Source organism: Procambarus clarkii, chromosome 49, assembly GCF_040958095.1.
Source record: "Procambarus clarkii isolate CNS0578487 chromosome 49, FALCON_Pclarkii_2.0, whole genome shotgun sequence".
In the NCBI taxonomy this organism is placed as follows: Eukaryota; Metazoa; Arthropoda; class Malacostraca; order Decapoda; family Cambaridae; genus Procambarus; species Procambarus clarkii.
This window is the reverse complement of record NC_091198.1, coordinates 28802542-28814802: the sequence shown is the minus strand read 5'-3', so window position 1 is coordinate 28814802 and position 12261 is coordinate 28802542. Positions and strand designations below refer to the sequence as shown.

General features: G+C 50.4%; 1 protein-coding gene across 1 annotated transcript; it reads right to left on the bottom strand.

Moving 5' to 3' along the window:
• Positions 1 to 4534: 4534 nt before the first annotated feature.
• LOC138351244 (cerebellin-3-like) lies at positions 4535 to 6217 on the bottom strand. Its single transcript, XM_069302878.1, has 5 exons — positions 6066 to 6217; positions 5731 to 5885; positions 5558 to 5627; positions 4876 to 4994; positions 4535 to 4793 (listed from the first exon to the last, which is right to left on the bottom strand). Exons 2-5 carry the CDS (start codon positions 5883 to 5885, stop codon positions 4592 to 4594), a joined length of 546 nt encoding a protein of 181 aa, XP_069158979.1. The 5' UTR covers positions 6066 to 6217; the 3' UTR covers positions 4535 to 4591.
• Positions 6218 to 12261: the final 6044 nt, after the last annotated feature.

Sequence of the window (12261 nt, the reverse complement as noted above, 5' to 3'; positions counted from 1 at the left end):
CGAACCCGGATCCAGCGTCCTAGCCTGGAGCAGTGACAAACACGCCATCTGTGGGTCAGCTCCCGAAGCCCCCGCCAATCGAACGACGACACCTAGTGAGGACAGCGTGTACTGGCCTCGAGGACCAGTTTCCCGTCTGGTTCAGCGCTCAACACCGCCGCTCCTGACCTCTGGTGAGGTGGTGCTCCGAAGACAGCGCCATCTATGGAGTGGATATGTCGGGCGTTTGTATCTGAGCCTGCGAGTGTGGTGTATTAGTGTCCCGGTTATTAATGACGTGTCTGCTTACAGAGCCGACCTGGGACCACTGTGTTGAAGGTGGAGTCAGTCTACCCGAGGCAGCCAGTCTCCATACTGTGAAGTTTGCTGCAGCTGTTGTGACGTCGTCCCCCCGGAAGAACACTGTGGTGTGTTAAGCCTGCCAGTGGAGTGGCAGTGAACGGATTTACCCGGGACCGACGGTTGGAGACGATAATCCACTGGGGTATTGAGGACAGGAGGGTGATTGGTGATATCACACGAGACTCCTGTCTAGGGCGTACCCCTTTTATCGTTCGTGGAGTGGCCGTACCAGCCTTGGTGGCTCAGTACCTGCCAGCAGACCTGCTGGACGTGTGGTTGACGGCCTCCACGACGGTGCCCCCAGTGGACCTGTGTTTTGGCTGACCTGTGGCCAGGGTAGGCTCGGCGTTTCAGAGGACACGTCTTGAGGCCACGAAGAAAGCACCGCGGACTCAGCACCTTGCTTCTTAATCAAGGGTCTTCAGCAGAAGACTAGATTGTACATGATCCCCTTGTAAAGTGTTAATACCCCTCCCCCTTGTGTACTAATTTATTTTATATATTTAATAGGTGATGGTGCTGATTATAAAATTAAGTTCTTAGCTTTCTTTCCCTACTCCCTTTAAGTTACTTGCGTCACGGATCGCATCCCTTGATAGCCTCTACTGGCTTGGGGCCGGATATATATCTTCCTCTAACTACATCAGAGCAAGAACCCCGTTGCGTCCCGAGAGGGCCGTAACATAATTCAGGGTTCAGCAAAGTCAGGGTTAGGGGGCATGGGTAAACTGAGCAAAGACGGAGGGAAGGAAACGGGAGAACAGATCAGAGGTGGGCGGGCAGGGTCCGGAGGAGGAGGAGGAGACAACGGAGAGGAGCAGTCAAGGACAGCAGCAGGAAGAGGGGGAGTAGAAAGAGAGGAGCGCACCCCAGCAAGAGCAGCAACCGAAAGGGAAGCAGGGGCCAAAGAAACCTCCATAGCAGGAACAGGGGGCGCAAACACTGAAACGGGAGGGGAAGGAGCAACAGAGCCAGAAGGAGGAGCTGAGGAAGAAAGCGAAGCCTTCTTACCCGCCGGGGAAGAGGAAGGAGAGGAGCCAGGCTTACGCTTCTGACTTAAAGAGACCGGTGTCCCAGCAACTACGTACCGGGCAACGGATTCCAGTGTCTCAACAGAAGCCGAACGAGAGCACACACGACGGCCGTTAGGAGAGCGATGGACATCCGCCCGCACCGACAGGCGGCGGGGAGAGCCGATAGATGGAGGAAGAGGATGGGAAGGAGGATCGGAGGGGGACGAGGAAGGAGACACAGAAGACACGACAGACCGGGTAGAAGGAAGGGGAACCCCAGACAGAGGACCAGGAGGAGGATCCTTCGGGAGAACCCAAAGGGACAGAGGAGGGGGCAGTGGGCGCATCAGGGTCCAAGGCCCGGAAACGGTTGTGAGTCTGAGGAAGGCGGGAAGGACGAGGAGAGGAAGAGCGCAACACGCGAGCATAAGAGATATTAGCATAAGGCGGGAGCCGGCGAACCTGGCGCCTCGCCTCAGGAAAAGATAAACGCTCCCGGTGCTTCAAGTTGAGGACGGCTGCCTCAAGCTTGTAATGGACACACGCACGGGAGAAGGTAGGATGGGCCTCACCGCAGTTGAGGCAACGAGCCTGGGGAGAAGCGCACTCCGACTTAGAGTGACCTTCGCCACCACACAAAGGACAGAGAGAGACAGTCCCGGAGCAGCGGAGGGCACCATGCCCAAACCTCCAGCACTTGTTGCAGAGCCGAGGAGAAGGAATGTACTCCTGGACAGAGCACCTGGCACCAGCAAGAATGACAGAGGGTGGAAGGGTCCTACCATCAAAGGTAATCTTCACAACCCGGAGGGGTTGACGGCGACTACCACGAGGGGGACGAGTAAACGTGTCCACCTGGAGAATAGAATGGCCCTGGGCAGCGAGGATATGTCGAATATCGTCGTGGCAGTCGCGTAGGTCCCGAACACCGGTCGCAACATGGGGCGGGAGCAAAATAGTGCCAACACTGGCATTCAACTGAACGTTCTTAGAGACCCGAACGGGGGTCTCGCCAGGGCAGGATAAGGCAGCCAAGCGGGAAGCAGCATCCTGAGAAGGAGCAGCAACGACACGTGCACCGAGACGAGTGGGGGTTGAAAGTAATGGAGGCATCCACGGAATCAATGAGATGTCGATGGAGGGAGAAATCGTCAGGAGGCGCAGAATCAAGAGGGAGGAGATCAAAATATTTGGCCCACGAAGCGGGACCAAACAAGGCTTGATAGGTAGCAGAACTGGAAGGAATCGAGCGAGGGCGGCCGTGACGAAGACGGCGGTGAGAAACCCCCAGAGAGAGAGGGGTTAAAAGGCGCAGTAGTTACAACTAGAGAAGGAGCCACGCCAGGGGACGAGGTAGTCACCACTAGGGGCTTGGGGCTCGACCCAACCACAGAGGAGGGAGGGGAGCCAGAGGAAGGAGTCAGAGAGGCCAAAGGAGGAGCAAGGTCGGGGCCCAATGCAGCGGAGGCTACAGAGCCCGGTCTTCCAATACGGACCGACTCGGGGGCTTGGTCGCCCACCCCACGAGCCTGAGAAGGTAAACTAGAAGAAGCCGAAGCAGGGGTAATCATCTTGACAAAAGAAAGAATTCACTCACGAATGTGCCCCCACACCCACCATGGAGCCACAATTAGAGGCAGGACACCCAACAAGAAGCAATCGCCGATCTTGTCGGGGCCTCCTAGGGGTGCGTCGCGAGTATACGCCCCACAAACGCCACCTTAAGAAACCGACAGTCCGTCGAGATCGGGTTCAGTGACGAAGTGGGGATTGACAATAAAAGGTTCCCCTCGCTCACGACGTCGGGTACTGCAGTTCTACGGGTGCATGAGTATGCCTCCTCAAGCACCCGGGCGTCAAAATAGAAGAAGTCCAAGGGAAGAACCAGAACGAGCAAAAGGTCGGTAGGAAACGGCAAGCAGATAGGAGAAGAGGGGGGAGAAAAACGAAACAGGGGGAAAAGTCAAAGGTGCTCAGCAGAATGGGAGAGGACGGCAGCGGGAGCACTAGGCTAGAAAAGGACAGAGGACTGTCCCAAGGAGCATCACACTCTGGCAGCCGCCCAATAAGCCCCCCCTCACGGCAACAACGAGCCGAGCGGGGAGGGAAGCGAGTAATTATCAAAAAAGATGGCACCAAACTGGGAAGGTTATGTAGGGAATTGTGGGAAGGACAGTTTGTGGTTCAAACTCCCACACATAGCCGAGCCACAGCAACACGTGGCTGGGTACAGCCAAGTTTTAATGCAAGTTCCTTGCATTTTATTCTTTAAACTACTAGGGAGGCTCTTCTGGATCCCAGTAAGCATGCTCAAATGTAGGGATGAGCAAGGAAAAAGGGGGGGGGGTGTTAATGGCGAGGGTGTAAGACTATACAAGTTACCATTACACACAGATCTCACTAACATGAAGCATCAAATAAATTCAGAAGGGCCGTGACGAGGATTCGAACCTGCGTCCGGGAGTATCCCAGACACTGCCTTAGGGGAGGCAGGCCTATTGACAATCTTGCCATTGAAGAGGGAGAACTGCCTATTGACATAGTCGAGTGCAAAAGGAGGAGGAGGGGGGGGGGGAAGTTTTTCAAAATGCTGGTGTGCGCCTCCGAGAGGCTACTGGATCCAGCAAGTTCAGTAGAACTTTGGTTTCAAAAAAAAAAATTTTTTAACCACCCTGTCGTAGCTCAGTAGATTAAGGCAGTGTCTGGGATGCTCCCGGACGCAGGTTCGAATCCACGTTACGGCCCTTGTGGATTTGTTCATACAAACTACCCTTCCTGTAGTTTTTGAAGAATCATGAATGTTGACCCAACTTTTCCTCTTACAAAGTACGTAGGATTCCGTTCGTACGAGTTATATTAAGAAATTTTTTTGCTATTAAATGAAACCGCTCACGATTTAGATGTACTGTCCTGGGGCCTTTGTAGGTTAGAGTAAAGGACATTGTCGATTTTTCTTGACGATGGGAAACATGAAAGGCTGACTAGTTAACATTACATATGGTTAACTTTCATCAAGATATGATAAATTAATTACAGTAGTTTAATCTGTAAGCATTCTATTTATGCAAGCAAGATCTTTATGAACTTGGCCCAGTTCCCCTCCAAGTCTCATTTGAAACTTTGCTTAATATTCGAGTACCAACGATACAGGATAAACAATTGGAAAGAAATCTTTAAAATTCACTATGCACGAATTCGTTTAATAAAGATGAAGGCACCTCACATCTGACCGACTTTTACCAGGGTACGAGAAGATAACCCACGAATGTTGTAAAGGTTTCTTCGCCCGGCCTTTCGTGTATCCTGCCCTGCTGCAACTGTAAGTATATCCTGTCAAGTGTGTAGAGGTCCAGGGTCACCGAGGTGGAGGCGTATTCCAAGGTGGTGGTTGTCGCGTAAGCAGTCGCCCTATTCACGCCATTGTGGGTCAAAGACAGTCTGCAAACAAATGTAAATTTGAATTAATGATGGATGCACTTTTTCGTTTCAGCACTACCTCACGTCGAGTGTTTCTACTCACGCAAAGTTGCTGGTCTGGTCACTAATAGCGCCGAAAATGAATAAATAACGTCCTGCAACAGGAACCACGAACTCGCTGGTTGTATTGTCCCAACCGCCTCCTGTGTTGGTCACCACTTCCTGTAGTAAAGGAAGTTAAACTATTGTTTCTGCTAGAATGTCTAGAAACTTCAATACCTATATTTAAATATATTTTTTTTTGTCTTAATAATTTGAGAAGTCTATGACAATATATTATAAAGATTTTTAAACGAAGAACAGTTACTATGAACAGCTGCAGTTCAGGATTGTTTAGTGTAAACACACACGTGCGTGTGGGGGGTGGGGGGAGGTAAGGGGTTAACACCTAATTTACTAGTTTAGGGAATAACACTACACCGTCTTAAGTTTAAACTTGAGACGAGTCATGTGGTGCAAGTATACAAACTTATACCTTGCATTATACAGTAGGTTTTAGTTTTGTTAAGCCTTTTCAGCCAAGCTCATTAAAGAACCTCCCACCCCCCCCCCCCCCCCCATCTTATTTTACTTTAGTGGTACGAAGTTTCCAAGTTAATGTGCCCTATAGCGTGTATATAAATTCCACAAATTTTTTTTTACATTTACTAAAACACATGTAACATACATTATACCAAATTCCATTACAGTAGAATTGTCAAAACTCAAATTCTCTAGTCTTTTACCTGAAAATGAACGTGAGCGACGGCGGTAAGTTTATCTGTAGCCCTCTTTACGTTGAAGGACACACGAGGCCTAGGGGAAGAATTTTTAGTGTACACAAATTTGAAACATTTGCAAAATATATAAAAAACTAACGGAACAATTTAGTAGCCACGGAGCTGGGAGATCTACTCACGTCACGTCCCTCTGACGTTTTGTAGTGGCGTTAGTAGAGACGTTGGCGAGGGGTCCGGTCTCGTTGTGAAGAGTATTGAAAGTAGAGTGGTCTTCAGAGTCTATACCTATTGCTAGGAGACCCACAAGTACCATCCAGATAAGGGTTACGGCCATCTGTTCAATACATTTAGAGTCATGCAATTTAAGTAATAATTAAAACCGCAGATATAAACACTACAAAACTTGTATAACCTAAAGTTAAGTATACTGCCAAGCAACAACCAAAATAAAGATTAAATTTATTTAGTAACTTTTAACTACATATCTGAACACACATTTCACAATCTTACTCACCTCAGATAAATAAGTATACACAAAACTGGACGTAGATCTTCACCAAACAAGAGAAGAAGGCAGACTGACCAACACACACTGACCAACGTCGCTTGTAAACTTTCAACAAGGACTTACTGGTCGGGATATCACACTAAGCCGACAACTGCCACACATAACCGGAGTTGCCTGAACGTAAGATCGCAGTTACCTCGCCATCTATTGAGCGACTTAGGAACAAATGTCAGACAGTAATTGTTCATTCACCTGAGAATCATGCAAAAGTTAAGCCTTCGCTAAGTATAATTCACGGTGCATTAAACGCGTGGAGTCGTTGATCAATTTGTAAAATGCCTGAAGACTAGGTGGCCGGCTGTGTCAAGGAGATATCTCGAGCAATGTCTCACATGCGGTCATCGGGACACTGGTGGCCCACAAGCGGCCCACAAACAGCTCACAAGCCGCCCACAAACAGCATACAAGCGGCCCTTTACCCTTCAGTATGTTGCCTGTGAGGCACTCATTTCACCCACACCTTAAATTGAAAATACTGAAAATATATGAGAAAATTGATGTCTTGTGGCCATTCAAACTTAAGTGCTTAATTGTAGGCACTGTAGCGCTTCAGTTAGTCAATGGATATTTGTCAATGCCAGTTCAGTAGATATCAGTTAATTACCTTTCTAAGTAGTCCACAGGCCCAGTTTTTAGTATGTACAAGAAAAAGTTAAGAAATTTACTACATTTTCTATAGGAATTGATAACATTATACATATAACTGATGTAGTGCAACTTGAAAAATGTTTTCTTCAAGGAAACAAGAATTTTTAGCTTTGATGTCAATAAATAGAACAAAAATAGATGATGAATAATTGATGAGTTTGACAGGAATGCTCGTGGCACTAGGCATTTATTGGACCAAAGCTACGAGTCTCGCTATTACACAACACCACCAATGCAAGCCACGTAGATGCTCGGTAGAAAGGCTGACGTAGCTTCTTGACATCAGAAAATGATAACTGCATCTAACAACTTTGAAAGTTCGCAATTTCCTTTTACATTATTCACCGCGAAATGTTAAGTAGTAGAACGTAAACAAATTATGAAGAGACAGTAAAGCTACCGGGCCACAAAGTCTTTTTTTATTATTATTTGGTAAACACAAGTACAACAAACAGAGGGTGTGTGAGCAGACCCTTGGGGCCGTGGCAGTTGGAGGGATGGCGGCCCCCCTCCCTCCTGTGAAGCGGAGGGATACCATTGGCCTAGAATTTACTGGCCCAGCGTCTTACCCGGCAGTTGAGGTGGTGATGATTGACCTGTTGTGGGTGGATGTGGCATCTGTGTGCGGCGTTCAACTTGTATCCGGGCATCGAATTCTTGTGAAATTCTGCTCTACGGGTGTGTATCGTGACTTTGTGGACCGCTATGACGGGAGGACGTTTACTCTGCCTGAGGGTGGTGGTTCGGTGGAGGTGTCGGACAGGTGCAGTGAGATTACCTATGTGGCAGTTCATGGTGCTCCCTTTGAGTTCCCTGATTCTCTTCTCCAGCATCACCTTACCCGGTATGGGTTGGTCTTGAGTGTTCGGATGAATGCAGTCTCCTCCGGGCGGTGGAAGGGTATCCCGAATGGAACCCGCACTGTGGTGCTGCACTTGAAGGATTCCATCCCTTCGTCTCTCCAGCTTCTGGGCATTATGGTACGCGTATTCTATGGGGATCAGCCCCAGACTTGTTTCCGGTGCGGACTCTCGGGCCATCAGGCTGCGGGATGTGATGCGAGCCGGGTCGGGCCTGTGAACCTCTTCAGGGAGGAGGACTTTCCACCGTTGGCGGTCCCGGACCTGTCGGAAGATGCTGCTGTGATGGGTGATACTTCCCAGTCGTCTGGTGCCCCGTTGTCGGTCTCTGATGCCGGCCTCGATGTGGCTGTGGGTGTCGGAGTGGAAGTTAGTGCATCCCCGGCTCCCGCACCTCAGCCTTCCCTACCTGCCTCGTCTCCAGTCGTCTCTCCTGTGATGTGTGATCTCGTGACTCCGAACGTCGAGGCTGCACCTCGGCCTGTACTGTCTCTGGCAGCTGTGTCTTCGGCCTGTGTCGACGTGCACACTGTGATGTCTCCTGCGGTGTGTGGTCCTCTTCCCCGGGTTGTTGAGGTTGCGATGTTGAGTGATCGTGCGCTGCGGGGAGTTGCGCGACCAACCGGCGGTTCTGCTACGGTGCTTCCTAGCGGGGGTGATAGTTCCGACGATCTGCGACCTGTGTCCAATCGTTCGCGGCGGGCTTTGAGTCTGTCTCCGCCTCGTGATGAGGCCTGGGCCGACGTCAGGGATTTTGAGGACTCTGGAAGTTCGTCTTCTGTGGATGGTGATGTGTGCGACACTGTTGGAGCGCCTGCGGCTCCTGTGGGCCGTGTTGCAGCGGTGATGGGTCTTGTCGCTTGGCCCTGGTCCGGTGTCTTCTCCGGCTGCCTCCGCATCACCGGTTGCTGGTTCCCCGAGTTGGGAGGTTGTGCCACCGGCCGAGATTGCCGGAGAGGGAGGGGACTTGGTGCTGGTTCTTAAAATTGCTTCTGTTCCGGCGACCCTCGTGCCTCTGGCGTCTATATCTGTGCCTTCCGCGCATCTGCCCTCGGTGATGCCGACCGCTGCGTGGCTGCCCTCTGCTGAGCCGTCCTTTGTTACTCCGCCCCCTGTGGTGTCGGTTCCTGCACCATCGCCCTCTGTGATTGTGTTCCTTGCGACTCTGCCTGCTATGTGGCCAGCCTGTGTCTGGCCGACTCCTGTGCTTCAGTCCTGTGGGGTTCCACCGTCTGTACCGAAGAGCTCTGTGCAGCCTCTTCCCGTGATTTCCGCCCCCGTGGTGGAGGGCGCCGAGTTGAAAGTTCCTGACTTCATGCATCGTCCGCGAGGATCACGTAATCACGTTAACGCGTCTGTGGAGTCGTGGGCTCAGTGGGATGCCTACAGGAAGAAGTGCCCGCGTCGTTTCTATCCAGATAAATATGATGATGATTAACTGTGTATGTGGTTCTTGCTTTGTGTTGCTTTATTTATTTATTTACTTGTTTTAATAAGCTGTGTGATACGAGTTTTTTTTTCATGTTTTTCTTACCTGGTTATTGTTGAATTATAATGCTCTAGTGTTTTTTCTTTTCTGACTGTATTTCATTGTTACCTATGTTTATGATTCCGTTTTGTGTATTGTATGACTTTTGTTTTTGTGTTTTCCTGTTCTACAGTTTGTTGGTGTGTTTCTGCTTTGTACATGTGAATGATGCTGTTGATGTTTTTCTGTTTTGTTGTATTTGTGTTTCCCAAATAAAAAAAAAAAAAGAGTTTGCATCTATGTTGCTATCTATCTCGCTCAACAGATGGCGTGTTTGGCTTGTTGTTATGCTGCAACTTACAGCATATGTTGTAATCCACATATTAGATGGAAATATTAGCTAGAGAATCATTACTGCAACACTTAACAAATGATGAGTGGAAGTACATGTTAAGTGTACAGACGACTGGTCACACATCGAGGTAAGGTCAAGGGATTAAGACCGCAGCTACTTGCCCAACTAATGATTACAGCCAAGAGGATAAAAGGTGACCTCAGGCTTCTAGGAACAAGGTGACCGACGGCTAATCGAATTATTCCTTCCATGAGAGGCGGGGTGAAATGTTTGAAGCTATGGCTGGCTGGAGTTAGTCTGATGGTAGGAATGGTACTGGCAAGTCCTCCAGCTCTCGTCTGTGCCAGTAACGAAGTGCAGCTGACATATATGTGGGAGCCTGATGTGATCTTGCTGACCCAAGTCCAGTCTGCAGTGTATGAGTATTGACTGTAAGACTAACCTGGGTGTAGCGTTGTAATAATCATTCAGTACTAGCTGTACCCGGCCACGCGTTGCTGTGGCTCAGCAACGCATGTACTCCTAACGCCTCATGTTGCGACTGGTGTTCGGGATCTGCGAGACTGCCACGACGATATTCGACATATCCTTGATGCCCAGGGCCATTCTAATCTCCAGGTGGACACGTTTACTCGTCCCCCTCGTGGTAGTCGCCGTCAACCCCTTCGGGTTGTGCAGATTACCTTTGATGGTCGGACCCCTTCCACCCTCTGTCATTCTTGCTGGTGCCAGGTGCTCTGTCCAGGAGTACATTCCTTCTCCTAGGCTCTGAAACAAGTGCTGGAGGTTTGGGCATGGTGCCCTCCGCTGCTCTGTGACTGTCTCTCTCTGTCCTTTGTGTGGTGGCGATGGTCACTCTAAGTCGGAATGAACTTCTCCCCGGGCTCGTTGCCTCAGCTGCGGTGAGGCCCATCCTACCTTCTGTGCGTGTGTCCATTACAAGCTTGAGGCAGCCGTCCTCAACTTGAAGAACCGGGAGCGTTTATCTTTTCTTGAGGCGGGGCACCAGGTTCGCCGGCTCCCGCCTTATGCTAATATCTCTTATGCTGGCCTGTTACGCTCTTCCTCTCCTCATCCTTCCCACCTTCCTCAGACTCACAACCGTTTCCGAGCCTTGGACCCTGATACGCCCACTGCCCCCTCCTCTGTTCCTTTGAGTTCTGTCCCGAAGGATCCACCTCCTGGTCCTCTGTCTGGGGTTCCCCTCCTTTCTGCCCGGTCTGTCTCGTCTCCTGTGTCTTCTTCCTCGTCTCCCTCTGTTCCTTCTTCCCATCCTTCCCCTCCGTCTGTTGTATCTCCCCACCGCCTGTCGGTGCAGGCTGATGTCCATTGCTCTCCAAACGGCCGTCGTGTGTGCTCTCGATCGGCTTCTCCTGTTGAGACGCTCGAATCCGTTGCCCGGTACGTAGTTGCTGGGACACCTATCTCTTTCCGTCAGAAGCGTAAGCCTGGCTCCTCTCCTTCCTCCTCCCCGGCGGGTATGATGGTTTCGTTTTCTTCCTCGGCCCCTACTTCTGCCTCTATCGCACCTTCCCCTCCCGTTTCGGTGGTTGCGCCCCCTGTTCCTGCTATGGAGGTTTCTTTGGCCCCCACTTCCCTCTCGGTTGCTGCCCTTGCTGAGGTGCGCTCCCCTCTCTCTACTCCCCCTCTTCCTGCTGCTGTCCTTGACTGCTCCTCTCCGTTGTTTCCTCCTCTTCCTCCTCCTGATCCGGACCCCGCCCACCCACCTCTGGTCTGTTCTCCCGCTTCCTTCCCTCCGTCTTTGCTCAGTTTACCTATGCCCCCTAACCCTTACTTTGCTGACCCTGATATCCTTTAATGTGCTGTATTACTCTTTTACCTTTGTTTCTTCCTTGTTCTCTGTTGTTGTCCTTTCTCTTCTCGTCGATGTCTATTCTTCAATGGAACGTTCGAGGTTCTTACGCCAAATTCCTCGAACTCCAACTTCTGATTTTGCGGTTTTCGCCCCTTTGTGTCTGTCTCCAGGAGCCGATGCTTAGTGCTCGTTCTGGTCGTTTTCGTGGGTATTCCTTTCTCACCCCCCCCCCCAGCTGTTGCTGAGGCTCCTAATTCTTCTGCTCTCTTGATTCGCACTGATGTTCCCTTTGTCCCCTTACTTTTTCCTTTGCCTCTCCATTGTTCTACTGCTCGTGTCTTTGTGGGGAAATGGTACACAATTTGTTCCATTTATCCCCCCCCCCCCCGAGTGTCCCGATTTCTCTTCCTGATCTGAATCACCTCCAGGACTCCTTGCCGGAGCTTGTGCTCCTGCTAGGTGATTTCAATTGTCGTCATTCTCATTGGGGTGATGTTCTGACGAATACCCGAGGTCGCTTTCTTGAGCCGTTTCTCCTCTCTTCTTCCCTATCTCTTCTGAATTCTGGTGAGCCCACTCATTTGGACTCGCGGACTCGCACCCTTTCCTGTCTTGATCTTTCTCTTTGCTCTTCTTCTATTTACTTAGATTTCACGTGGTAGGTTCTTGATGACCTCCATGGCAGTGACAATTTCCCCATCCTTGTTTCCTTTCCCTCTTTTCGTCCTTCCCTCTCCTTCGCAAGGTGGCAGTTTGCTAAAGCGGACTGGAACCTATTTACCCTCAGTGCTGCTCTCTCTGACCTCCCCTTTCTGCCTCTCCCTCACGTTCTCCTCCTTTTTCATGACACTGTCTTCGACGCTGCCCTCCGCTCTATTCCTCGCTCTTCCTCTTGGGGTCCGCGGAAGTGCGTTCCCTTGTGGAGTTTGGACTGTGCTCGGGCTGTCCATTGTAAGCGTGCAGCCTGGAAGAGGCACCGACGTCGGCAGACGGCC